The sequence below is a fragment of the Peromyscus californicus genome, unplaced genomic scaffold (assembly GCF_007827085.1).
Source record: "Peromyscus californicus insignis strain IS unplaced genomic scaffold, ASM782708v3 Scaffold_12__1_contigs__length_115047231, whole genome shotgun sequence".
In the NCBI taxonomy this organism is placed as follows: Eukaryota; Metazoa; Chordata; class Mammalia; order Rodentia; family Cricetidae; genus Peromyscus; species Peromyscus californicus.
In genome coordinates, this window is record NW_026294413.1 from 85,441,851 (window position 1) to 85,465,706 (window position 23,856).

The 23,856-nt window shown below is 45.5% G+C and overlaps 1 protein-coding gene across 1 annotated transcript in view; it reads right to left on the minus strand.

Annotated features, from left to right (window-relative positions):
- The window catches only part of LOC128106972 (DNA-directed RNA polymerase III subunit RPC1-like), a 28,653-nt gene extending 22,567 nt beyond the window's left edge, over positions 1-6,086 (minus strand). The window contains 4 exon segments of the mRNA XM_052732339.1: positions 1,138-1,277; positions 1,395-1,518; positions 1,520-1,609; positions 6,043-6,086. Coding sequence (XP_052588299.1) covers positions 1,138-1,277; positions 1,395-1,518; positions 1,520-1,609; positions 6,043-6,086 — 398 coding nt within the window.
- Between the last annotated feature and the right edge of the window lie 17,770 nt (positions 6,087-23,856).

The window sequence follows — 23,856 nt, forward strand, 5'->3', positions numbered from 1 at the left end:
TCTGGATAGGTACCACATACCAAAGTTAAATCAAGACCAGATAAACAATTTAAATAGACCTCTAAGAAAATAGAAACAGTCATCAAAAGTCTCTCCTGCCCAAAAAAAAAAAAAAAAAAAAAAAAAAAGCGCCCAGGACCAGATGGTTTCAGTGCAGAATTCTACCAGATTTTCAAAGAAGAGCTAATTCCAATACTCTTAAAATTGTTCCACACAATAGAAACAGAAGGAACATTACCAAACTTTTTTTTTATGAGGCTACAGTTACCCTGATACCCAAGCTACACAAAGATGCAACAAAGAAAGAGAATTACAGACCAATCTCCCTCATGAACATTGATGCAAAAATACTCAATAAAATATTGGCAAACTGACTCCAAGAACACATCAAAAACATTATCCACCATGATCAAGTAGGCTTTATCCCAGAGATGCAAGGATGGTTCAACATACAAAAATCTGTCAATGTTATACACAATATAAACAAACTGAAAGAAAAAAAAAAGCCCACATGATCATCTCATTAGATGCTGAAAAAGCCTTGAACAAAATCCAACACCCTTTCATGATAAAGGTCTTAGAGAGATCAGGAATACAAGGAAACAAGGAATATTCCTAAATATAATAAAGGCAATTTACAGCAAGCCAACAGCCACCATCAAATTAAATGGAGAGAAACTCAATGTGATTCCACTAAAATCAGCAACAAGACAAGGCTGTCCACTCTCTCCATATTTATTCAATATAGTACTTGAAGTTCTAGCTAGAGCAATAAGACAACAAAAGGAGATCAAAGCGATAGAAATCAGAAAGGAAGAAGTCAAACTTTCACTATTTGCAGACGATATGACACTGTACAAAAACATAAGTGAGTTAGAATTGTGGCCACATGAACGGGCACAGCTACTTCATCAATCCAGAGGTTGGGGTCAGGTGAGATGACTGTTTGGCCAGAAAAATCCACCCTCTTCCCTGACAGATTACCTCTAAATCAATCCAAATAAATCAAAAACACCATGGGTTCCATGACATGCCCTGTGCTGTTTCTGGGGATCTGAACAGACATATACTCCCTCAGTAGGTAACAATGGTAGATCTTGTCAGGAACCTACCCTGCTTGCCCTTCAGGCACTGGACAAAAAGCCTCGAGTCCACTTCTTTGGGGCCATGTTGAGGGGGATGCCAGAGAGCTCACTGTTGATGTAGAGGGCACACTGCAGCTGCAGGAAATCCCAGTCCTCCATGATCATCTGCGTCTTGGCTCCTGAGATCCGGTGCTACGAGTACAGAAAGATCAGAAACAAACCTGCTCTCTGAGTTTTCTTGCATTCTAGTGAGCTAACATCTCTAGATGCACACAGTGCAGAATGCACAAGTTAATGGGAAACACTGACCTTTTTAATAACATCATTTAGGAAAATGATCTCTGTCAGTTTCATTGTCAAGTCATCTTCATTGGTTCCAGACTTCAAATCATTCATGACAGAGGGTCTGATACACAAGGAAGGCACCAAAAGTCAAATCAGAGGGCTTTCCAGCTTCTAGGTTCATCAGAAGTAAAGGGACATCTTCAGCGGGGATGCGCTTAAACAAATTCAGACAAGTTCTCCTATAGGAAGTAGAAAGGAAGGGAGATAGGAGGTTAGTTTCCTAGGGGTTGGTAAAGTTATCTGTTGTGTCATGTGTTGGGTCCACACTGTCCTTGGAAGAAACAGGTGCATTCTAGGATGATTTTTAGCCTTTGCTGCTCAGGGGGAGTCAGCCTCTGTCGAACTGACTCACTGTAGCTTTGCAAAGGGCTTCTTTTTTTTTTTTTATGGTATACAATTCACATCTTTTTTTTTTTTTTTTTTTTGGTTTTTCGAGACAGGGTTTCTCCGTGTAGCTTTGCGCCTTTCCTGGGACTCACTTGGTAGCCTAGGCTGGCCTCGAACTCACAGAGATCCGCCTGGCTCTGCCTCCCGAGTGCTGGGATTAAAGGCGTGCACCACCACCGCCCGGCACAATTCACATCTTTAGCAAGTCAATTTCTGCATACCAAAATCTCCTATCTGAAGCTCCTCAAAGAGACAGAAGCCATAGCAATTCCCAGCCACAGGACATCTCAGTTTGCTGAGTCCTCCCACAACCAAGCTTCACATAGACTTTGAATCTTTAGGAAATTCTTAGATAAGATTAACATACTTCAAACAGAAGGTACGGGACACAAAAGGTAGCACTCAAAAAAGGTAGATCAAAGCCAGGTGCCAACACTCTGGAATCAAACCAGCTGCAGAACTCTGCAGGAACTCTAGATACAGTTATCCTTCCCTATGTTTGCTTTTCTGAAGACAGGATCCCACGCAGCCTCAAACTTGCTATGTGGTGGAGACTTGCCTAGGGCGAGCTGGACACGAACCCTAGGGTTCTTCGAGTCTCCACTTCTCCAGAGTTGGGATTATAAACATGTATCAGCACACTGGCTCCTTGACCACATGTGGGTTCCAGATAGTCAATGGAAATCCTTTCGCAAGCACCTAACTACTGAGTTTGTTTTCTTTTTATTATAATCTATTTTTTCTTAATCAGTTTATATTACCCTTGAATTAAGTTCATCAGTGTAAGTATGTTGTGGAGGAGGGGAAGGGCTCACGACACTCCACCCTAGCTAAGGAGCCATTGCTAGTTTATGGCTTTTAGGGAGGGGAGAGGCTCCTGGTGGGTTAACCGTGTTCCAGCAGATGACCCCACACCCTTGAGATACGGGCAACATAAATTTGACTGGTGGGTTATTTAAAAGAGAGAGAGAACATGAAGTTGGGAAGAGATAGGCAGTGGATCTGAGGGGATTTAGGGGAAGAGTAGGGTGTGAACATGATAAAAATATATTGTATGTATGTATGAAACTCTTAGAGAATTAACAAGTATATTATATTTAAAATGTTAAGCTATGAACCACTAACTTACTAAGAATTCTGCAAATTCCAGAGATCTAAAAATCCTAAGAATGGAGCTGGGCATGGTATCACACATCTTTAATCCCTGCTTTTTGAGGCAGAGGCAGGCCAGCCTGGTCTACATAGTAAGCTCCAGGACAGCCAGAACTACATAGAGCAACAGTTCTCAATATTCTTGATGCTGAGACCCTTTAATACAGTTCCTCATGTTGTGGTGACCCCCCAATCATTAAATTATTTTTGTTGCGACTTCATAACTATAATTATGCTATTGTTATGAATTGTAATGTAAACATTCGTGTTTTCCGAAGGTCTCAGGTGACCTCTGTGAAAGGGTTGTTCGACCCCCGGGGGTCAAGACCCACAGCTTGAGAACCACTGACATAGAAAGACCCTCACTCAAAAACAGACAAACAAAAAATGGTCATTATGTGTCATGGGTTCTACTTACTAAATTTTCTGGGGATTTTATTCACTGAATCTTAAGTTTCAATAATGAAATGTTATACTTAAGTTGACTTTAACAAACATTTTCTCTGAGGATCTAGGAGAGAAACAAAGTTAGAAAAAAGCATCTGAATAGCTACTGCCATCAGGATCCCAGAGCATGGAAGGCATCTGTGGTGCAGCAGGGATGACACAAACCAGGGAGAGGGGTAGAGGCCCTCACCAAATACCCTTCTTTATTTCCCATCTTCCAGCCATGAACACCTCCCTACCAGCGGAGAAAATAGGGTAGGAAATCTTGAAGAGCATTGAGAAATGGTAGGAAGGGAACAGAGGCCAGACCACAGCTGAGGATCTGTCAGAGCTGGACAGGACACTGGTGTGCCAGGAAAGTGAAAGGCCAGAGGACTGCAAAGTCTATAAACCACTTACTAGCAAGAGCAGTTCTCCAAGAGTGACACAACAGCCTGCCAAGGGCCACTGGGAACATGTACGGGCTTTCTCCCTTTCGTTATTTTCTAAAAAACCCAACCAACCAACCCACAGACAAAAACACGGTCAAACAATTTACAAGGCCAAATAGATTATCTAGAGATAGCATGCCACTTTGCATAAAGGAGTTAATATCCTCATAGTTTAGTGTCTGTGAGTGCGGGGGGGGGGGGGGGGTTGGAATCAATGTCCCATGAAGTGATGACTGTTCATAAACCATGTAGAGAATCAAAATGACATGGAATGGTGTCGGTGTCGTTAGAGGCACAACAGGGTCTCCACAGAAAGCTTCTCTGCAAAACTGACCTTCCAGCTGGATTCCAAGTAGGAAAGGAGCCCACACATAAGGCAATTAGAAGAATGAACATTGGAAGCAGAAGACAGATCCCTGGGCCCACCCACTCTGGGCATCGTCAAGCAACCACATGCAAGCAGCACAGTGGGGCACAGACAGCTAGCTAAGGGTACAGGATGGCTCTAGTAAGGCCTGGGGGCGGGGCAAGGCTTGGGAATCAGGAGAGTATGAAGTGTTAGTGTAATAGAGAGCTACTGGAAGATCCAAGTGACACAGATCTAGTTTTCTTCTCAAATGAAGGGTCTTGCTATGTGGCTCTGACTAGCCTCAAATTTATAATCCTCCTGCCTTGGCCTGAGTGCTGGGATTACGGGCCTGTGCCATCACAATTGACCTCATCTGCATTCTAACACTATCCTGGGGCTGCTGTGAGACAAAGTATTTTAAGTGTATAGGGTGGGTGTGAAGTACTGGGAGGGGTGATACTGAGAACAGCTGGAGGTCACCCAGGTTAGACATCTGTTCTAGTGAATGTCAACCACACACAAACAATGTCCATCTCATTTCTCTCTTACCTCCATCTCTACTCTTTTTTCGACTTTACACACTAACCCTCTTTGAATCCCTTTCTCTCCATGTCCCTACACCCATCCTCAGGCCCCCACCCCCAGTTCAGGCCATCATCATTTCCAGTCTGGATCCCTGACATGGCCTCTCAGAACGAGGAATCTTACTCAAATGCTGTTCTGGTCAAACACTTCAAAAGTCTGACACTCCTTGCAAGACTCACATAGTGTAAGTCCCCTGCTTCACTTCTATCAGCCCACCCTGTCCCTCCAATATGCGTTTAGAAAAAGGCCTGGTGTGTGGTGAGCCCGGACTTATTATTACGTGTGCGTCTGCGTGTCGTTGCATTCGCCGCTACCATGACTGATTTGACTACTCTCCACTAGACCAGCAGCAAACGCTGCATTCATGTGGAATCTTTAGTGCACAACACTGACCTCAGTACTGATAGTCACGCCCCAATGATCGCTCATGCTTTCCAGGAAACGTCCCGCTTAAACCCATGCATGGTCGCGTAATTCCCGCGCATGTAATCGATGCGCATTCGTGGAGGAGTCGCGTGGACCTAAGTGCGCATGTGCAGGCTAGCCCTTAAAAGGCGGATTCCTCCTACCCTGCCCTCTTTCTTTTCACGTGTTTTCCACAGGCTTGAGCACTTTTCTTCTTCTTCTTCTTCTTCTTCTTCTTCTTCTTCTTCTTCTTCTTCTTCTTCTTCTTCTTCTTCTTCTTCTTCTTCTTCTTCTTCTTCCTCTTCCTCTTCCTCTTCCCCTCCTCTCTTCCTCTTCTCTCTCTCTCTCTCTCTCTCTCTCTCTAAATAAAACTCTTGTTAGTGGGTTTGCGGTAAACAAGTACTCTCTCGTGTTCCTTAAAAATGAACGGATCTATGTTAAAAAAAAAAAAAAAAAACCACAAAAGCAACAAACTGAAAACTCCTAAGGAGGGTCTACTGTTTAATAATTAGGTTCTGAAGCAGAAGGCCCGGAACAGCAGACTGGATCTCAGCCTGCCGCCTAGCTGCTGTGAACCCACTTTCTAGCTGACAACCTCGGGTCAGCACACAGTCTCCTCCTGCCAGGGAAAAGTTCCTGAGAGGAGTCAGCGCGGGGCTTCGGGAGGTGGCATCCTGGCTCAGGACGCCCGTTCTGACACTGCTCGGTCCATCCCACTTTCTCCGCCACAGTTCAGGGACCCGTAAGATCTGAAATCCCATCCTGGAACTTCTCTCTTCTCTCTCTTCACAGCTGTCCCTCACCTGGAACCCTCTGGGACCCGGGACCCCAGCCTCAGCAGCAGGCCACCTCTTACATTTTCTTAGCTACATCCGTCTCCCGGAACTGCTCCTTCACCATGGTGCCGGCTGCCTGGTGTCCTTCTCCAGGCTCGGACTACAGAAACCACAGTTGCTGCAGCTTCCCGGGCCCTTCTGGATTTAGGGCTCAGAGAGCAGCCGCTGTCCCTCGGCCACCGTAGAGCGCCGCACGTGCCGCTTCCTCTTCTGCCACGGGGTCTGTCCAGAGAGGCTTCTCACCTGCTGCTTTGCGACCTCCCGCTACACCGCCACCTACTGGCGCCTGCATAAAATGCACTAGGGCGCGCTGATTCCGCCCCCCCCCCCCCGCCCCCCAAAAAACCCACCCATTTTCTGGTGGGTTTCTCAAAACGACAGTGAAATGCCGCACTTTCTTGTCTCAAGGCCAATAAATAAATAAACAAACAAACAAACAAATAAATAAATGAGTAAGCAAATAAATACATCAAATGAAAAAAAACAAAATCAATATTTTGTGAATGAAGCGCATTGGAAACCAAAATCCACCTGCCAAAGAAAATAGATTGTTACTTCACTAAATCTATTACTGAAAATTTTCAGCTTTTTTAAAATTTAATTTTGTTTTTTCTTTATTTTAACTCTTTATTAAGAATTTTTTAAATTCATTTTACATACCATCCACAGATCCCCCTCTCTTTCCTCCTCTTGCTCCACCCCAACCCCTCCCCCCAAAAAACCCTCCATTTCCACCTCCAAATATGTAAGGTCTCCCACGGAGAGTCAGCAAAGCCTGGTACATTCAGATGAGGGAGGTCCAAGCCTCTCCCCCTGCATCAAGGCTGTGCAAGGTGTCCCACCATAGCCATAGGTAATGGGCTCCAAAAAGGCGGCTCATACACCAGGGATGGATCCTGATCCTACTGCCAGGAGCCCCTTAAGCAGACCAAGCTACACAACCATCTTGCTTGTGGAAGAGGGCCTAGTCCAGTCCCATGCAGGCTCCACAGCTGTTGGTCTAAAGATCACATGGAAAAACAAAAACCCACGATTTCTAAAGCAATTCTGCACAATAAAGCAACCTCCTGAGGCATCACTATCCTGGACCTCAAGTTCTACTATAGAGCTATAGTAATAAAAACAGCTTGGTATTGGCATAAGAACCAAAATGTAGACCAATGGAATCGAATTAAAGACCCTGACATAAATATGCACACCTTTGAACACCTGATTTTTGACAAAGAAGCCAAAACTGTACAATGGAAAAAAGAAAGCATCTTCAACAAATGGTGCTGGCATAACTGGATGTCAACATGTAGAAGATTGCAAATAGATCCATATCTGTCACCATGCACAAAACTCAAGTCCAAGTAGATCAAAGACCACAGCATAAATCCAGTTACACTGAACCTGATAGAAGAGAAAGTGAGAAGTAACCTGTAACACATTGGCACAGGAGACCACTTCCTACATAGAACACCAGTAAGTTACAACTACCAAAGACACATTCTAGAGCCAAGCCCCTGGCAGAGCACACAGACAGCCAACCCTAAGGGCTTAGCTCACCTTTGGAGCCACAGAGGGCCATGGTGAGGGCACTGTTGCTCTGGTCCAGCTCTTAGAGGCAGGTACTGCCAGGATAGTCCTGGATCACAAACAGCTTCTTCAGGATCAGGGGCTGGGGGGAGGGACAGAGGAGGGAAGACTCTGTAGTCTGTGAGGTGCCAGGCTCTGGCTCTGTAGATCACAATCCTTCAATCCTACATTTATAGAAAACTTGAGAACATTTCATCAGGATATCACATTTCTAATCACTAAAGTTTCATGAGCTAAGACAATCAAAAAGCCCAGCTGCACAAAGGCCTTTCTTCTCTGATCCTTGGCTCTGAGACTGCCACTCTATCCATTAGTCTCTTTTCTACTCCTTCTCCAAACTGACATGGTAAACAGTCCTCTGAACCATCTTTCACCTAACCCAAGCAGTACCTAGGCACTCCTGGAGTACACACACCGCTGATGATAAATGGGCTGAGAATGGCATGAACTAGTTACCAGTCAATTCTTCAGCCCTGTTTCTGAGCCTCTCAGTAGGGACCTAGAGGCTGCAGCATCTTAAGGATTCTGTGTCGAATGTAGGTGGTGGTATAGAGCGTTCTGGGGTGTCCAGAGCTGTCATCCATATCCACAAGCACAGGCGAATGGAGAAGTTCAAGCTTCTGGTAGAAGGCGACAACCTGCAGGCAGTCATGGCCACCAACAGTGTGAAAGGCACCCATAACACTTCCAGTAACACGTATGAGGTACCATTGCAACTGGACCCTCAGTCAATACCCAGCAGTTTCCTGTCCCTGGCATTTGCTTCCCCAACAATTACAAAACAATCTACTTTGGCAAATAGAGCAGCATGTGCTTTGTGCTTGTCAAATGGGAAGAAGTAGGAGTGAGGTAGCTCCCAGAAGGGACTGCCTCCACTCACTTCTAGCTCTCCCTAGGTGGAGAAAACTCTGGGCATTGAGGCTGCCCAGACAACCATCATCAACGAGATCCAGTACACGATGGCCAACCATGGCATGAGCATCGACAGGAGGCACGTGATGCTGCTTTCCGACCTGATGACCTACAAGGTGTGAGAGAAGGGATGCTCCGGGTTTTCAGGGGTCATAAAACCCACAGTCTGTCAAACAGCCAGAGAGGGTAAACAGCATAGAAAGTACATTTCTGTGAGGACTGACCTGGACAGGAAGTAGGTGTCACCACCAAAAGGCCCATGTGTGCTGATGGGATCAGGTGTTTCAGTAAATTCTCCATGTGAGAATTTCAACACAACCAGTCATTGGAGGAGAAAGCTTGAACATGGCTTTTGTCCGTGTCTTTAGTCTTATTTTACAGCCAATCTGGCCATTACCAAAACTAGGATGCCCAGGGGACTTGGGTCATGGTTCCCTAACCCATTCCAGTGCTGCTTCTGTAGCCATTTCCAGAGAGTAGGGCTGGGGGCTCAGTGGTAGAGTGCTTGCCTAGCATTAGCATGCATGGGCCCTGGGTTTGATCTCCATCAGCACTTGCAAAAACACACACACACACACACACACACACACACACACACACACACACACACACAGTAAATTACCTTGTTCTCAGGTGAGAGTGTAGTAGGAAACTGCTATGGGTGTTTGCTTCCTCCCCATACAGTAGAGCATTGTGTTTATACGACCCTTTCCTGATAAGCCTATACTGAAGTAGAGGACTTTAAGAAACCAGAGATGTAGTTCAGATGTAGAGCAAGGTCATGGTAAATATCCCTAAGTCCCTGGGCTCATTTCCAGCACCAAAAATAAACTACACCAGGTGAGGTCATGGCAGCCCTGAAGGAGACAGTGTCTGCAAGTATGTCTTCTACTTTGACTTTTTTTTGAAAGGTTATGGTATTTCACTGGATCTGCAATTCAGGTTTATATCTATTTGTCGTATGTACATGTGGGTACATAATCATGTGGGTGCCCCTCTGTTTATGTGGAGGCCAGAGGTCAACCTTGTTTACTCTTCCTCATGAGCCATTGATTTTGTTTTCTCAAATGCTCCTGTTAGCATATATTAATTGTGCATAACATGGATTCCATTAGAGCCTTTTTGTGTATGTGTATCCTGACATACTTTGGTCATATTCACCCCTGTTACCCTCTCTTGTGCACTTCCCACTCCCCCTTGTCTCCTTCCTCTTCCTCCTAGTCCTTCTATCTTCGTGCCTTTTTTTTTTTTTTTTTTTTTTTTGGTTTTTTTTTCGAGACAGGGTTTCTCTGTGTAGCTTTGCGCCTTTCCTGGAACTCGCTTTGGAGACCAGGCTGGCCTCGAACTCACAGAGATCCGCCTGGCTCTGCCTCCCGAGTGCTGGGATTAAAGGCGTGCGCCACCACCGCCCGGCTGTCTTCGTGCCTTTTTTTAATGACCCAATGAATGTCGTTAGGGCTGCTTACAACAGCAGACAGGTTCATTACTGGACCATGGATACCTCACCAGTGTTTACACCATTGAAGAATATGTCTGTCTCCACCCCCAAAAAACAACCACTACCTGACTATAAATCCTCAGGTGAGGCTTCATGAAGTCCTCCCTCACGTGATAAGATATTGACAGTGGCGGTCCTGTGTGGATCTGTTGCATGTTTGGCTCATTTCCTTGACTGGAATTAGCTAAATTGTTTCTAGTATCAGCTTAATGATCATAGGAAAGGAGAAGCAACTCCCCCTTTAAAACTCAGATTTTTAATTCTGTGTGGCATAGCATCTGGGTACAACTGACAAGAGACAGGCTCCTTGTCCTTGGGATCATCAAGCCCCAATGGCTATGAAGCTGCACTAAAAACCACCTGCTTTTAGTGGTGCCATGAATAGCTGCCTGGCTGTTCCTGTTGGTTCTAGTGTTGGGATAATGTCCTCTGCTTTGGTTTTGAACTTCCTGGAGTGGCTTGAGACTTATCTGACCATCTTCCCTGGCACATGGTGAAGTCCTAGGTATTACCAGGTTTGGCCTGGCCAATATGAAGGAGAGTGGGTTGATGCTGGCCTCCTTTGAGAAGATAACTGACCATTTCTTTGATGCTGCTTACTTTGGGCAAGAAAGACTGAGTATGTGGTAGGTTTGCAGTGTAGACGACCTATGGCTTAAAGGATGAATGGATTATTTGTCTTCAGAGCCCAGCTAAGGCACCCTGCCCTCCGTCTTCCCATTCTGTGAGCTCATTTCAGTGCAGACAGTTCTTCAGTTCCAAAAAGAAAATATGGACCCTGAGCCAGTAGAGACCTTTTGGTCCTTGAAACTGTACTTGGCCACATTGACTAACAGCCTACATGTTGTTCAGGATTGACAGAAGGTAGACAGTGGAAGAGCCTCCAGGTTAGTAGTAGGGTAGTCTGTGGTCCTGCTTCTAGTGAGGCACTGAACATCATTTTAAGAGCCATGTAGGAGCCGGGCGGTGGTGGCGCACGCCTTTAATCCCAGCACTCGGGAGGCAGAGCCAGGCGGATCTCTGTGAGTTCCAGGCCAGCCTGGTCTCCAAAGCGAGTTCCAGGAAAGGCGCAAAGCTACACAGAGAAACCCTGTCTCGAAAAACCAAAAAAAAAAAAAAAAAAAAAAAAAGAGCCATGTAGGACAGAAAATGGAGAGACAAAGGTGGAAGGTGGAGAGAGAGAGAGAGAGAGAGAGAGAGAGAGAGAGAGAGAGAGAGAGAGAAGGTAATGGGAAATCCAGGCCTTGTGATGGACACCTTTTATTCCAGGACTCAGGAGGCAGAGGCATGCAGATCTCTGTTGAGTTCAAGGCCAGCCTGGTCTACATAGCAAGTTCCAGGCCAGTCAAGGCTGCGCATTTTGAGACCCTGTCTTCAAAACATCATCAAAGTGAAGTTTAAGAAAAGTGAGGAGGGTTAGAATGGGAGAAGCCCATGCACAAGCCACAGTATACATGTCAGACACCAGGACTGAAACCTAGCATCCACCAACGACACCTTTGCAGCCTGGGTACAGCCTCTGTCCGCCACTCTACTAGGAAATGTCCCCTGTCTCTATGTGTGGAGCACTCTAGCCCAGTGGTAGATCTCACTGTGTGTTGGGGTTAGTTTGGCACTTTGCCTCTCTGTTCTGGAGTTGTCTTTGGCATCAAACTAGAATGTATCTACATCCTGCTTCCTTCCTGTTGAATCAGAGTCCTAGCATAGAGCCTTAGACTCTTGAACTGTACACCATCATTAACAGTCTTTAGGAAGAAGAGAGGTGGTTCCTCTAAAGTCTCTTATGGACAGAGGTCCTGGTCAGGACCTCTTACTGACAGAAACACATTGCTTATCTACACCCAGTCTTGTAACAAATCTGGGCATTGGGCAGTATACTAAGGTACTCATCAGGAACATAAGTGTCTGAATTCCATCCTAATTTGAACTCTGAATGAAAAGAGTTGGGGTATCATCTGTGGTTCAATAGTATTTAATTGCTCATATTGATGAATAGAGGGATATTGAAGAAGGAATGAGACACTCCTGGGCAGTGTTTGGATAGTATAGCTACGTTCCCAACATGGGATGTACTTTGGGGCTTCCAATGAAGCTAAGAGAACTCTGGCTTTGGAAGGAGATGCTGAATGGCTTCTTCTACATTCCAAGAGAGGCTCCTAGAAAGTGAACCAGGGCTTCTGGTCAGTTAAGGGAGAAGCAATTAGCAGGGTGGCAAAGGCTGTTCCCCATGACATCAGCAGTCCCTTCTCTGGACATTCTATTGTATCCTGGAGAGCTCTTGGCATCCCCTGTGATGTCACCAGTGTTGTAGCGACATCAACTGCCTCAGGGCATTTCTTCAGCCTACAGGGTAGAGCATAGACATGCTGCTGGCAAGACTGAGGAGTCTCCTTGAGAGAGAGAATGGAGAACATCCAGAGAACAGCGAGAGGTAGAAGGAAGCTGACCTTGAGTCTCAGAAGAAAACAAGAACCAAAAAAGGTTTCTGGGGAAGGCACAGTGAGTGCTGGGCAGGACATGGGGAGCTTCCTGGAGGAAGTGGGCTAGAACTGGGCCTTCCAGTATTGGGGCAGAGGAGCTGGAGACTCTGAGAAGCAAATGGACTTCCCTGCTTCTCATAATTCCTGAAAGTCCAGGGTCCAGAACATTAGTGTATGCCTCCTCTAAGCCAGGATCTAGCAAGGCCAAGGTTGTTGTGCTGGGCATGCCTATCTTTTACCTTTCCTGGGTCTTGGGGGTGTAATGTGGGGACAGAAGTAGACAAGCAGGAGGCAGAGAGGGACTAATGTGTCCCCAGCTGAGGCCAGGCATCACTGCACTTCAGTTTCGAGAGTTTCCTTTAGGTGCAGTGGCTGTCGACACTAGTTACCTGGAGAGAAAAGTGCTTCTGGCCAAGACATCATGTCGTCAGGCTGTCCAGCAGACTCCTCTGACCACCTCTCCCTGACAGTGGTCCCTTAGGGTCCTGAATCAGCAGTTGAGGATGGCAGGTAGTTCTCTAGTGTAGTCAAACAACTGTAGAGATGTGGGACCAGGGCAGCGATTGGCTCCTTCGTACAAGCTCTGCATGTTCTGGGCTGGCAGTGGGATGACTTGGTGAGTCTGTTAAGCATGTTGTGTCTTTGCATGACATTTCAATCCCAGCCATGGGCCTGGAGTGACCAGGCAGGAGATCTGGACTGTCCACAGCACCTGAGTGCTTGTGCAGTGTTATTTTTCTCCTGGCTTCTGAAAGCACAGGCAGACTTCAGGGCTCTGGGTCCATGCATGTTGCATCCTGTACTGCTGTGAATTGGCCCTAAGAAGCCATCTCTGTGTTCCCTGAAGCATGTGTAGGGAGACAGAGGAAACCCCTGGCTACTTACATAGCCACATCTCTACAGAGTGATGGGGAAGCTGAGATCCACAAAGGGTACATCTTCACCTGGCCTAAAATATTTGGGTTGTCACTGGGTTGCAGACGTGATCTTTCTGTTTGGGCCTCAGGGTGGTCTGGCCATCCTCTATGCCTTGTCACTATGCAAGTTCACGTGTGTTCATCTACCCACAGAGGCTGCTATGGAGCCCTCATCTCACCCAACCCTTCTCACCAAGAAAGGGATGAGGAAGGAGATGCAGAGGCTGAACATGGAGCTGCAGCTGATGACAAGGGAGAGAAATGAGCTGCGTGATCAACTATTCTTCATCAGGAAAGGACCCGTGCACAATAGGTATCTCTTGTTTCAACCTTCCTGGTGTCAATCTTGCATCTGCAAATCACCTTCATCTTCATTTTAACATCTTGGATTCTAGGAGCTTGAACCCTCAGGGTATCCCTGTGCCCAACTTCATGTCCCTAAATAGCTCTCAAAATAGGGGGAGAACCTGAAACCTGGGTGGGAGGGAGATGGGGATACTAAATATTCCGCTTCCTCCAATGAAAACCCAAGCCTGTGGTCTGAGTCACACAACTCAGGGATTGAGGCAGTAATGTGTAAGTTCCCAGAATGCATTTGAAAAGACCATGACATGGCTTGTTTGAGATACTAGCTGCTGTGAGTTTGTGTGAATCTTTGAACTTGTCTGGCAGGTGACTGTATGTTGGAAAATCCTGGTAGCAGCTGGACCGACCTGGTCCGACTAGGTCCATTTCAATGAGTGACTTTACGTCTGGGGGCTCATCACTGTTTCTCTGTTTTCTTGTAAGTTATACTCTTAGACAGTGTTGCTCCACGCATTTCTTCAGTATCCCACTGTGCGCTCTCCTCTCTTTCACTCTTTCTCGAACTCTCTGCCTCTGCATCTCTCTCTCTCTCTCTCTCTCTCTCTCTCTCTCTCTCTCTCTCTCCCCTATATGCATGGCTGCATTGTGTGAGCATGCATGTGTGTGTGTGTGTGTGTGTGTGTGTGTGTGTGTGTGTGTGTGTGTGTTAATGTGTGTCTGTGTGCTTACATGCATTTGCAGGTTTGTGTGTCCCTCCAGACTCTGGGAACCAGGCGTCTGTGGTGGGCCTGATGATTTGCCTGTCTCACACTTTCCACGTGATGCCAGTGCTGATATGAGATCTGTGAGCCTCACTTTAAGCAGCTCTGCTCTTGTCCTATGTGCTTACCTTGATGACAAATAGCAATTTCTTGGGGAGTTTTTATAGCCATCTTGATGTTGGGTCTTATCCCCAGAATTATGTGCTCTGTCCAACTGTGTAATAATAGTGACCCAGGATCAAGAATCCTTGTCCTGAAACAAGAGAAACATCATTGCAGGTTTCTTGTGGGCCAAGACCTGTAGGATAGACTCCTGGGAACAGAGAGCTAGAATGCCTCTCCAGGCCTACTGAGTGGACTCATGCAGCAAGGACACCCTCCATCTGAACACCCAGTCTCTGTTGGCCTGGGCCAGGATTACAAGTTAATTAAGCACCAGGAAGTTTTAGTACATAGTGGCCAGACTCAGGCCTCCACTGTGTTGTGGTAGATCAGGACAACAGCTTGTGTTCACATGATCCTTGAGGTCTATATTCATAAAGTTCTTTGTCCTCCCACAGGCCAAATACTTGGTATGAAGATCTAAAGATAGAGCATGAGGGGGTCATGACTGACCTACAGAGATTGCAGATTGAGAACACCGAGGCTTCAGAGAAGGTGGATGAGTTTGCCAATCTGACAGTCTTCTATCGGTAAGTGCCTCTTGGCATGGACCCCAATAGTTGTGGAGTGGCCATCTCTGCCTTTCTTTGTCTCTAGACTGGAGAGTCCACAGCTCTGGTTCTATCCTTTTTGCACCTTAGCAAGCATCTCTTTGACTTGTGTCTCTTGCACTTAGTTTTGCTAAGTATGAAAGAGACTATTCACTCCTCCCACCATTGTCCTGGAGCCTCAGGAGCCTCTAGGTAGAGGAGCAAACTGAACTGTGGTGGTGCCATTCCAGTACTCTGGAGGCAGAGGTCGGGTGATCTCTGTGATCTCAAGGCGGGTCTGGTCTACAGAGGGTTCCAGGGCAGATAGGAGTATTAAGCAGAGAAACCCTGTCTCAAAAAACAAACAAACAAAAAGAAAGAAAGAGAGGAAGGAAGAAAGGAAGAAAGGAAAAGGAAAGAAAAAAAAGAAAGAAAAGAAAAGCGATTTGCACCATGAGGGGAATGTCAGGCAGCCCTGGGCATCTGGAGCTCAGGCCCCGGCTTTACAGATCTGGTTCCTGTGGAACCTGTAGATAGAATAAATTCCCCTTAGGTCTCCTGTCCTCTCTCAGAGGGTATTTGTCCACTACTTGCTGATGTTCAGGACAGTTGAGGGACTCCTCTTTCCTTTGAAAGGACATATATCCCTATTGGTGTGGGGGTTTTCTGAAGTATTTTGATTTTTTTTAAATTAGCTGCTCTCTTATTTGGCCTTTTGAGTGTAGCTGTCATGGCTATTTTGGGCTCTTGGCTACATCTTCCTGAGAACCTGGGTTCATTTGTTGTGATGGTTCCTGGAGGCAGGGGTGGCAGAAGGAGACTGGCAGGGCCTTACTATACAGAGGGTCTTTTCCAGTGGTCTGCACAGCCAGGTCCTAATGGAACATACTCAGCTTAAGGAGCAGATAGCCATGCTGAGGCAGGAGAACAAGAATCGGACAGAGGATTGGGTCTTGCTGAAGCACCACTTGGAGGCATTGAAATTAATCTGTGAGGACCAAGAGGAAGAGACCAGTGACCTCCAAACCCAGCAACAACAGGTAGGGGCAGGTAGGTGGGTCAGGCTAAGCCCTGGCACCGTTTGCCCATTGGTTTCTCTGTCTGCCCATCCACCCTCCTGTGCTTTCACCCATCACCTTACTCATCCATGCTCCCATCCAACCACCCACCTCATGCCATCTGAGGTGTTCACTTCAGTGGCCATGCACAAGTACTTCTGGGACATTAGCCTCTTCTGAGAAACTAAATTATTGGCAAGCCATGCCTGCTGCTCTGCTTGAAACTGCGGTCCAATGAGGGAAATGGGTCAACAACATATCAAACCTACATGTCATTATGATAGGTAGGATGCTATGCACAGAGCTTTGAATGAGTGAATTGTGGGTTGTGAGGCTCATGTGCTTGGCAGGGGTCATGTGAGATCACAGATGGGAAGCAGCTTGCAAGGAGGAGTATAATGCCACATAAATGCCACATAAATGCCAAACGAGTCCTCCTCATAGTCTTAGATTTGGGTGGCATGTGGCCTTCTCCTTTCTTCATGAATCCCAATGTGTTCTCTTCCCTTTGACCGACTATTGGTTCACAATGGCATAAGCCCGAGTAGCAGCTCATGAACCCTATTTTCTGTGAGTGCTTCTTGAGAGCTCTACCATTGTGGAGAATACAATCTGGATTTGATTGGCTGAACAGATGAGGGCTTTTGACAAGCTGAGTGCCGGGGTGGGTGCATTGCTGCTTCTGAAGTAAATTTTCTAGCCATATCAGCAGAGTCTGGCCAAACAGAGCACACTCCCCACAGCAGTATTAATCCTCAAGGAATGATGGCAGAGTCGTGAGACTCTTCTGAAAGTGCTGGTGTGCTTGTCTACTCATCTGTTCATCTTGTATGATGTTGTATTCTGCTCACTTCTTTTTTCTATGAGTGTAGTATAAGCTCTTTTGGCTTGCCTCACCTACCAGTAAGCTATTTTGATCCTTTGTATGTGCTTCATGTGTATGACACTGTGTGCATGCCTGTATACAACTTTCCACTAAGAACACGATGTTCTAATGAACAAGAATTTGAAAGATTGGAGGGAAGCCTGCAGGTCCTGCTGAAGCGGAAAGAGATGATCACCCAGGAAAAGGACTTGGCAAAAAAGCTACAGCATCACTTTGAGGTCTCCCAAATAAGGTAGGAACCCAGGCTGGGGGAAGCAGGTGGAGCCAAGTGGGTTCCTTATACCTGGGATCACTATCATTTATGGGCTCCTGCTCACATGCATGGCTCCCAGCTACAGGCAGGGCAAGAACGCTTCAGAGTATTGTTCAGGTGGAGTTAACAAACAAATCTGTCCAGGAATCAATATGTTTAATACTCAGTGTGTCTGAGGAATTGTGTCCTTTCTCCCTTCTGAGTGCTCTGGTACAGTCTGAGCAGGCTTTCCTTATACTCACAGAGATCTGCCTGCTTCTGCCTCCCCGTGATGGAATTCAAAGTTGTGCATCACCAGGTCTTGCTGAAATTACATTTTCACTTAGGAACATCCCCTGTAGAAAAGAGATTCCTACCTTTGAATACTGCTCTGTGCAGCATTTTCCCATTTCCTGGGACAAGTGTTCTCTGGATTGAATAGGTTAAGGACTTTCCGGAATGAACCCAGGCAACTGCTTCACCTGCAGGGAAGATGAGAACCTCTTCGGGAGTGTTCTGTAACAGACTGTCAAAGAGTCAGGATGCAGATTCCTAGCTCTGGTTAAGGAAATCACAAGTTTCTGTTTGATCACAGAGCCCATGCATGGCCAGTGTTCTCAGGCACAATCTCAGGAAATGCTGCTCTAGGATTACTGACTGATTCTGTCTTGCATGTTGGTCATGTTCAAGGTGCCTCATGACCTTGTTTGAGTGTCCAGATTGCAATTCTGCAATATGGCTATCAATAAAATGATGTGGTATCAGTAATTCATCATGAATAATGAGTATCACTCCTGTGCTGTTGACCATGTTATTAATACCTTGTTACTTTTACAAAATGATGTCCCCAGACTGTAAGAGAAAGACCCTTTCTTTCTAGTAGAACAGAAAAAATATTACTCAGACAAATTCTGACAGGTGTTTAGGGCTGAGGAAAGTTCTAGGCCCAGCTACTCTGTGATTCTTATTCCTTGGGCGTACAAACACTGACTTCAGTCAAAAGATCCATGTTGACTATCCAGCACAGTTGAGGTGGTGGGAGGCAGCAGTTTAATATCTGACAATGGCAGGTCCCCAGCAGGATTGTGTCCTAACTGCCTTTCTCTCCTAGGTCAGAGAAACTGATACATGAACTGGAACAGGGCACAGCCCAGGATGACTGCCTGCTTCAGAAGGAGCTGTTAAACCAGGAGCCACCTGCTGAGCCCAATCTCCGGGAAATTCTGGATTATGACGCACTTTCTCCCTATTATTTTATTTCCTGTGTGTGAATAGGCCTTGGTTATGCCCAGCCATTTACCCTGGATGGCTGCTTCTGGGCCTTCACTCCCTTTCCTTATTGACAGTACTGTTTGAGAAACTGAGGAAGCCAAAGGAAGGCAGACACCTTGAAACATGGCATCGTTCACCCTAGGATCAAGGCCTCCTCAGAAAAAGACACCCCATCATACCTCTGAACTTACCATGAGGCAAATACCATCTGACCTCCAGGTCATCCAGACCCAATCTGATCCATGTGTCTGTTGGCTCATTACTCCTGAAGAAAAGAAAGCATCAAAATAAGACTGAGATACAGAAAACCTGACAAAATAATTACTCAGAACCCTGACATCCACCAGCAAGTGGCCCCAATGAGGAATACAACACCATGGAAGGAGGAGATGTTGGAATACAAAACTTACTATGTCAGTTTATGGTCAAGGACTTTCACAAGCTGACTGAGTCCTCAGCCCTCCATTTGTGGCAGGAAATCATCTTGGAAGACTTAATTAATGTCATGCTGTTATCCAGACAGACCACACCCAAAAGCATAGGATTCTCCCTCCAGTGCAATGCTGAATCAGACCAACTCCATGACATGCAGAAGCACTGCTGAAGATAGTCCCCACAGATGTGACAACAGTCCCTCTTTCCATGTAGGAGTTATTCGATCTTCCATTAGGAGGACCAATGGGGATTCTCAGTTTCACATCTGGACTGAAGGGATCAGACCTGAAAAGGTTCTGTAGAAGGTGTCAGAGTCACCTTTGACCTTTGTGGACACTCAATGATCCTTATGGAGTTGTGGGTCTTGAATAATCAATCACACAGGCAAATGTTGATTGAAACAATCTCATAGTAGCCAACACATTGCAGGTACATCCTTCTGTAGAACTTGTTCACAGATCAGCTAGCCAAGTCTGTGTATATTATGCCAGTAGAGGGCAGTAATTCATCAGAAAACATCCCTTAGTGTCTCAGAGAGTACTCTGAATAAGCCTTTATCATTGATCCGGCCTAGCAGTCATTTGGCTGAGAAAGCTCAGATAATGTTCTGATGCTCAAGAGCTGTGTCAGGTGTTCATGGATCATGTGAACATCTTCTGAATGGCATGTGTATAGAACGTGCCATTCCAAAGACCGAATGGCACCCTATATCCAGTTCAGGGAGGTGGACTTCTAGTCCCTGCTTTAGGATGAGATCTTTTTAGTATAAAGGAAAGATGTATGGGAATCACAAGTGCATCATGTGACAGTAGAAAAGCTAGACAGTACAGCATCATGACCTGCAGGGAGCACGGCCTGAATGTGCTGCCAGTGTTGTGCCTGCAGCTGATGAGATTCAGGCATGACCCCAGATGACCTATATTTATCATAACTGTATCTATCATAAGCCTGAATTTTTGGGACAATTCTCACTCTCTGAATATTGGATGAAGATAGAGCCTCAGGACCTACAATTTATTCACCATGCAGCCCTGATTCCCAACAGAGAGAATCATAATGGATTACTGGTTTTATCTTAAGCCTAAAGGTGACTGGAAATGATATAATTTGGGGATGAGGAGGTGTGCAAGCAAGCATGTTTCATAAAGAGAGGACCTGATGCTATCTTTGAAGGTGTATGTTTCTAATACATGGAACAGGAGTTAGTATAAACCAAAATGTAGAGAATTGTGAATGGACAAAGCGTTAAGAACATGAGGATCAGCATGCAGTTCAGAGCTGAGGAAGGAACACTATATCCAGACATGCATGACTATGTGCAGGATGCCTAAGAAAAATTAAAAATAAGCTGTGGGGTTCAGGAACAAAACACCAGGGAGACTCAGGCTGCTAGAAACTGTGTGCTACAAAAGTATTGGTGCATATTAGGAAGATGAACTTTCAGAAGATTTATCTCTTTGGAATGGAAAGATTGCAGCTGAGGAAAAGCCTTGGCCCAGGTAGATCTTTAAGGTGTGTTTGCACATGGAGGTGTGTGGGATCCCACTCTTGCTAGAGATGACAGGAGAGTGCTGTGGGATGTTCTGTATGGCAAATGTGTTGCTCTGATTGGTTGGTAAATAAAACACTGATTGGCCAGTAGTCAGGCAGGAGGAAGTATAGGAGGGACAAGGAGGAGAATAAAGCTGGGAAGTGGAAGGCTGAGTCAGAGAGACACTGCCAGCCGCCAAGATGACAAACAGCATGTGAAGATGCCGGTAAGCCACGAGCCATGTGGCAAGGTATAGATTAATGGAAATGGATTAATTTAAGCTGTAAGAACAGTTAGCAAGAAGCCTGCCACGGCCATACAGTTTGTAACCAATATAAGTCTCTGTGTTTGCTTGGTTGGCTGAGTGGCTGTGGGACTGGCAGGTGAGAGAGATTTGTCCTGACTGTGGCCAGGCAGGAAAACTCAAGCTACAGACAGTTTCAGATGTGATAGTTCACAATGTGTGTAAAATATACGTAGGCTTGAAAGAGACAAAAAAGGTGATATATACAGTTATAGAAACAAATACATAGTTTTAAAAAATAAAGTCTTTAAAGAGACAGTAAAATTAATATAAAAAATAAGCCACGTAAAGATGAATATTACACAGAGAATCTGGATTGTGTTGTCTTTGGGATTTTTAACTGCAGAAAAACATTTGATTGTAAAGGATGTTGAGTTATGCCAAAATGTATATTTTAAAGGTACCTTGACTTCAAAATTTTGATGTAAGGATGTGTTGCTTTGGAAAGGAGACTCTGCTTTTGTTCCCACAGAAAGCCAGAGGCTGTGGATTTGTTCCAGATTAAAATACATCAGGTTTGACCAGCCAAGACCCCCTGAAAGGTCTCCGATGACATCATGGCCCATATAATCCAACGTCCAGATCGGATTCAAGGCAACTGGCTCAGATGATACACCCTCATGGACTATTCCATAATCCTAAAATTTTCTTTGTGTCCCCATAAGCTACAGCGCCCCCCTCCAGCAGGAAGTAGTAAGAGAAGCTACACCCAAATTCCCAAATTATATGTAATTTTACTTTGTTAAGGTTAAAACCTTCCTTTTTGAAAAAAAAAAAAGAAAAGGGGAAGTGCTGTGGGATGTTCAGTATGGCAAATGTGTTGCTCTGATTGGTTGGTAAATAAAACATTAATCAGCCAGTAGTCAGGCAGGAGGAAGTATAGGCGGGACAAGGAGGAGAATAAAGCTGGGAAGTGGAAGGCTGAGTCAGAGACACTGCCAGCCGCCAAGATGACAAACAGTATGTGAAGATGCCAGTAAGCCACGAGCCATGTGGCAAGGTATAGATTTATAGAAATGGATTAATTTAAGCTGTAAGAACAGTTAGCAAGAAGCCTGCCATGGCCATACAGTTTGTAACCAATATAAGTCTCTGTGTTTACTTGGTTGGGTCTGAGTGGCTGTGGGACTGGTGGGTGACAAAGATTTGCCCTGACTGTGGGCCAGGCAGGAAAACTCTAGCTACAGGAGAGGGCTTTGAAGAAGTGCTGAAGCATATCCAGAGCTACTGGGCATCCAGGAGGAGTCCGGGTGTATAAATCAGTGCTTGTCCTGATGGACCATCAAGAATACTTTAGTGAGGATGACTCAAGTGAATTCAACAGTGTTTGAGCCAGAGCCTGTAACGTTTTTATCCTTGAACTTGGTGAAAACTGACTTATAAAGCCTGAAAGAGGCATGGCTATGCTCTTCTTGAAAAGGCTGTTACAATCGTTGACTCCCTTGCTACCTACCATCTGTCCAAGGCAGGCACAGGCTCCAGGTCTGTGCTGCTCAGTCTGCAGTGAGGGAATTCTGCATAGCTTAATTTTGTGTTTGATTTTTGGTTTAGGTTCTTTATCTTATTTGTTTTGGTTATGGATTTGTTATTTTGTTGTTATTTGTTCTTGTTATTGATTTTCAAAATCTGCTGAGGCTACCATTGATTCCCCCATTTAAAGACCCATTAAAAACATATTCTTTATTATTAAAATAAAAGGTAATTTCTAACTCTTCACACGTGGACCAGTTTGTTTTGTCGTGTGTGCTGTCATACTCCTGTAACCCTAGTACTCACTCTTAGAGATGATTCGCTGCAAGTTCCAGGCAGCCTGCGCTACATAATGACCTCCCAGCCCACCAGGGTGACACAGGGGATTGCCTGTGTCTTGGGGGTGGATTGCCAGGTTTGCTCCCTGGATACACACTTTATGGTGAAATCAGTATCCATGCTGTCATGCATTTAGCTGTCCCTAAAATATGGTACTCTATAGACACACTTTCATGAATTGGTCATAAGGACTGAGGTATTGAGAAATGCACCTTTCCTGCTTTACAGACTCTCAGGAAATAAAACCATTCATTAAGAGAGTCTAAAAGAAATCAGGAAACCCAGAGCTATCTGCCTCTGGTTTTTTTTTTTTTTTTTTTTTTTTCAATACAGTTTCAGTGATAACCACACAACAGAGATAAGGACCTTTCAAGTCACTTTGGGAAATAGCTTTTTGTAGATGCTCTTGGCCTTGACCATGCATTTGGTGTGCTTTTTTTTTCTATTTAGATTTATTTTTGTTTTATGTGAATGGGTGTTTTTCCCAATGTACATCTGTGCTAGACATGACTGCAGTTCCTGAAGAGGACAGAAGAGGGCAACAGATCCCATTATAGCTGGTTGTTAGACTCATGTGAGAGAGCAGCACATGCTCTTAACTTTGAGCTCTCTCTCCAGCTCCTATAGTTGGCATTTGACCTTCCAGTCCTATGTGCTGTATAGGTTGAACTGGATCACCTCCGACCAAAGAAAGAAGTCTCTGGAGACGTGTAGGGACGGGTACACGAGGTAGGCATGCTAATGGTCTGAGGCAGCCTGGCACCTATGCTGGGCTCTGGTGTCCCCACTGATCTCTGTGTGTTCAGGATCATGCTCCAGTGTTACTTATAGTTAAGGTTGGAGCAGATCTGTCACCTCTCATCTAGGACGACAATGTAGATTAGGCACATCTGGTGAAATTCAGAGTTGAGATGGCCCTCTTTGGGCCTGGGCTCGTGGTAAAGAATCCTTGAGTAAACAAGACCCCCTCGGGCAGTGTTTCTTAACCTTCCTAATGCTGTGACAGTCTGAGGTAGAAGTCATTCCAGGGAGGGAGAAGCTGCCTGACTGAATTTGAGACGCTCAGAAGTGAGGTACATACAGTTCATCACCCCTGAAACCTGACACGCAAGAGAGTGCTCTTTTCCAAAGCAACTGTTGGCATTTTTGTCTTGGGAAGCACC